General features: G+C 23.8%; 1 protein-coding gene across 1 annotated transcript in view; it reads right to left on the bottom strand.

Annotated features, from left to right (window-relative positions):
- Positions 1 to 3,514, bottom strand: part of LOC111621650 (membrane-associated protein Hem-like) — a 92,165-nt gene that overhangs the window by 63,563 nt on the left and 25,088 nt on the right. The window contains exon 5 of the mRNA XM_023363857.1: positions 2,843 to 2,899. Coding sequence (XP_023219625.1) covers positions 2,843 to 2,899 — 57 coding nt within the window. The remainder of the gene's footprint in view (positions 1 to 2,842; positions 2,900 to 3,514) is intronic.

The following is a 3,514-nucleotide window of genomic DNA, read 5'->3' as shown; positions in this document are numbered from 1 at the left end:
GTTAGGCTTAACATCGAATATATATATATATATCTGCATATGTCTTTTTTGTCTGCTGCCTCTAGGAAGTGCTGTAAACAAAAATGGTGACTCTGCAACAGAGAAAGCAATTTATGTTCTGCAATTTACAAAGCAGAAATCAGTCATTGTCAACATGATTTTCAATGTTTTCTAGACACAGTAGACAAAAAGTCATTTGAATGCAGATAGTAGGCAAAACTCAAACATTTACTCTATCAACTGATGTGCACCAATTACTTCTCAGGTAATAATTAACATAATTACAGTAATTTAAAATGTTAGCATTCTTTTTGAAGACATTGTATTAATAATATTAGCTTGTCATATGTAATTTCCTATAAATTAAAGCATGTTTATTTATTTAAAAAATTCTATATAAAAGTTTTTTATATTATTGATAATTAAAAAAAACACATTTTAGTAAGTATAGTTTATTTCCATATATGTATACTTGTTTTAAAAAAAATAGATTAATTATTAATTTTAAATTATTTTAAAAATTTTTCAAAAATATTTTAAAATTAGAATTTACATACAAACATTCCAAAACCCAATGTATAAAGCATGCAATGTCATAACATTGTAAATGCCATTTTTCTTATAATACATTTTGTTGAAGAATTGAATTCTAAATATAATATTTTCTGCTGCAAAAAAAAAATATTGTGGCCATATTGGCACTACTGTAAGTGGCTGTACTTTAAAGTTGAATTTATGTGAAGCCATAACATTTAAAAGCACCAAAGTGCAAGTCATGTGACCATTGGTGCTTGAAACATTACAGCTTATATCAATATTTACATCATTTTGATATTCCAGAGAATTTGCAACCTAGTGAGTTTTTTACCATTTTATTGTAAAATTGAAATGAATTCACTAGAAAAAATATTTTTTTACCTCTCTTGAAAAATTTGTTTTTTTGGCATTGCATGCCTTATATATTATAATATGCCAAACAACTGCCAGATTAAATCGGGCTACTTCTCCATGATTACTTTAAATTATTTATAAACTATTCATTTAATTATAATTACTAAATTTAATAAGAGAAGGTACATAATGTCCGCCTCTAGTAACAAATTATTTAGAAATTAATTAAAAATAATAGTTGAGAAGTAGCCCAATGCAATCTGGCAGTCATTTGGCATACTTGTTAGAATTTATCTCACTTAATTGTTTCTTTTAAAACTTAAAATGGAAATTAGTTTTATAAAATATGCTTTTTAACTTAAATCTAAATATATAAAGCTAGATTTATGCTGGTTTTAGAATTTACAATTATTTTAAATTAAGTTTTGATATTAATTTAAAACTAATATCAAAAATTTTAAATAAAATGAAAACTGTTATTTATCAGATTTAATTTAAAATTCTGAATCATTTCCTTGAAAAAAATTTATTATTTGAAATGTGAATTAAATTTCAGATATTTAATTGTCATATTAAACTTGATTTTAAGTATCTTAAATAATTTCTAATTTATGTAAACATTAACATAAAAAAACTTTTAACCTAAAAATAAAGAAACAAAATGCAAGTAAATTACTATAACCAGACAAGGAACTGTATATGTAATGTGTATAATACTATACATTTACAAGGAAAAGTGTAAATAATTATATAAAAACACTTTCTCTTTTAGCATCATATTTTCTACAATCATTTAAAAAAATTCTTAAAATTAATATGTTAATATAGCAGTAATTTATAATTAAAACAAACAAATTTAACAAACTTAAGTTTGAAACCTAAGATTTGACTGTATTACTTTTTACTTTCATGGCTATTATGTATACATAACAAGGGAAAGTATTGATTTTGTTTAAAATTTGACTTGCCAAGCTTTTTTGCAAATCTTCATGTTTTGAGACCTGCTGAACTCAAAAACGTAAAAAAAAAAAACAACAACAAAAAAGTTCCATAGATTCCATAGACATGTATGTGTGTTGGCATCTATTTCATTTAATATCTCAAGATGGGATAAAGATTAAAAAATAAAATTTGGCATGGTAGCTTGTGTATAAGGGCATTGATGATATTAAATTTTGCTTGTTAAAGGTCGAGGAGTGTGGAGTTAATAATGTTATTTGTTATTAGCATTTACATTTTTATGAAACTCATCAATATCCTCAAAATTAAGCCTTTTGCCATTTTACAATAATTAAAAATATAAAAAATTTTTTACAACAAACTATCATAACAGATAACGTGCACACAATTTTATTTATTATGATTAACAATACAAAAGTTTCTTCTTTTAATAGTGAGAGTAGTGATCTTTATTATATTTTTCTTAATTATCCACAATAAACAGACCAAGATTATAACAATTCTGTTTTAATCTTGGTCTCTATTTATTGTGGATAATTAAGAAAGATGTAATAAAGATCACTACTCTCACTATTAAAAGAAGACACTTTTACTCACTGTTATATCTGTTCCATTTTAATAATTATATTAAACAGTTTATGAATATAAAATTTATTTTTTAAATAAAATCTCAACAGCCAGGAAAGTTATACCACTTGTTGCTAGATTTTTTTTATAACATAATCAAAGACAATAAAAATTTTTCCATTTACATTCATAAATTTCAATTATATAGAATTTTTCTATAGTTTCAAATATAATTATAACACAATTCTAAATATATTAAATAATTTTCTTTTTCTTCTTTAAAATTAATGTTTTATGCAAATATTCCTTTATGAAAAAATTTTTTTAAAATAAACAAAATTTTCATTTACAACTAGTATAGATGACTAAATACAATATAAATAAAGCTATCTGAATTGTTAGAAATATTTTAAAATTCACTTACTATATCCAATTGTAATTGACAAGCATCCATTGTTGTTAATAGTTCACATACATGATCCTGAAAAATTTTATTGTCTATAAATCTATCAATAATAAAACAATATTTTGTTAAACTTAATTGTCATAATTTAATAGGCATAAGCTATTAATCATTCCAATAATGTTATTATCTTTCAAATACAAAAGCATCATTTCTCATTAATATCTAGATAAACAATGTAATATTTTCACCAAAAATTTATAACTATGAATTTATTTATATTTATTTATGAATTAGAGTTATAAATTACAAAAAACAAAACTGTACTACTTTACAATACACAGAAATTAAAATAATAGACATTTTCAATACATTTGTAGATCAGCTTCAGCCTATAAAATAATACAGTAGAGCCTCGATTATCCGACCCCCGATTAACCAACACCTCGATTAACCGACTGTCCTAGTAGGCAAATTTCAAATGTCCGCTAGTGATGTGGCGCTACATTATTTGGCTATGTCTTGACTACTTTAATATTATTTTTACGTGTTTTAGCTGGCAACACTCATTCGACCATGAAAGGGAGCCAGTATTTAAACGAGGCTTAATTTTCTAATTTTTAACAATACAATAGCGACGATTATTATTTTAAAAAATTTTTGTTAGGCTTAACATCGATGAAAATTCAACGC

Source organism: Centruroides sculpturatus, unplaced genomic scaffold, assembly GCF_000671375.1.
Source record: "Centruroides sculpturatus isolate CEXI.00-Female unplaced genomic scaffold, Cexi_2.0 scaffold254, whole genome shotgun sequence".
Classification (NCBI taxonomy): Eukaryota; Metazoa; Arthropoda; class Arachnida; order Scorpiones; family Buthidae; genus Centruroides; species Centruroides sculpturatus.
The sequence above is the reverse complement of the archived record's forward strand: the minus strand, read 5'-3'. Positions and strand labels throughout refer to the sequence as shown.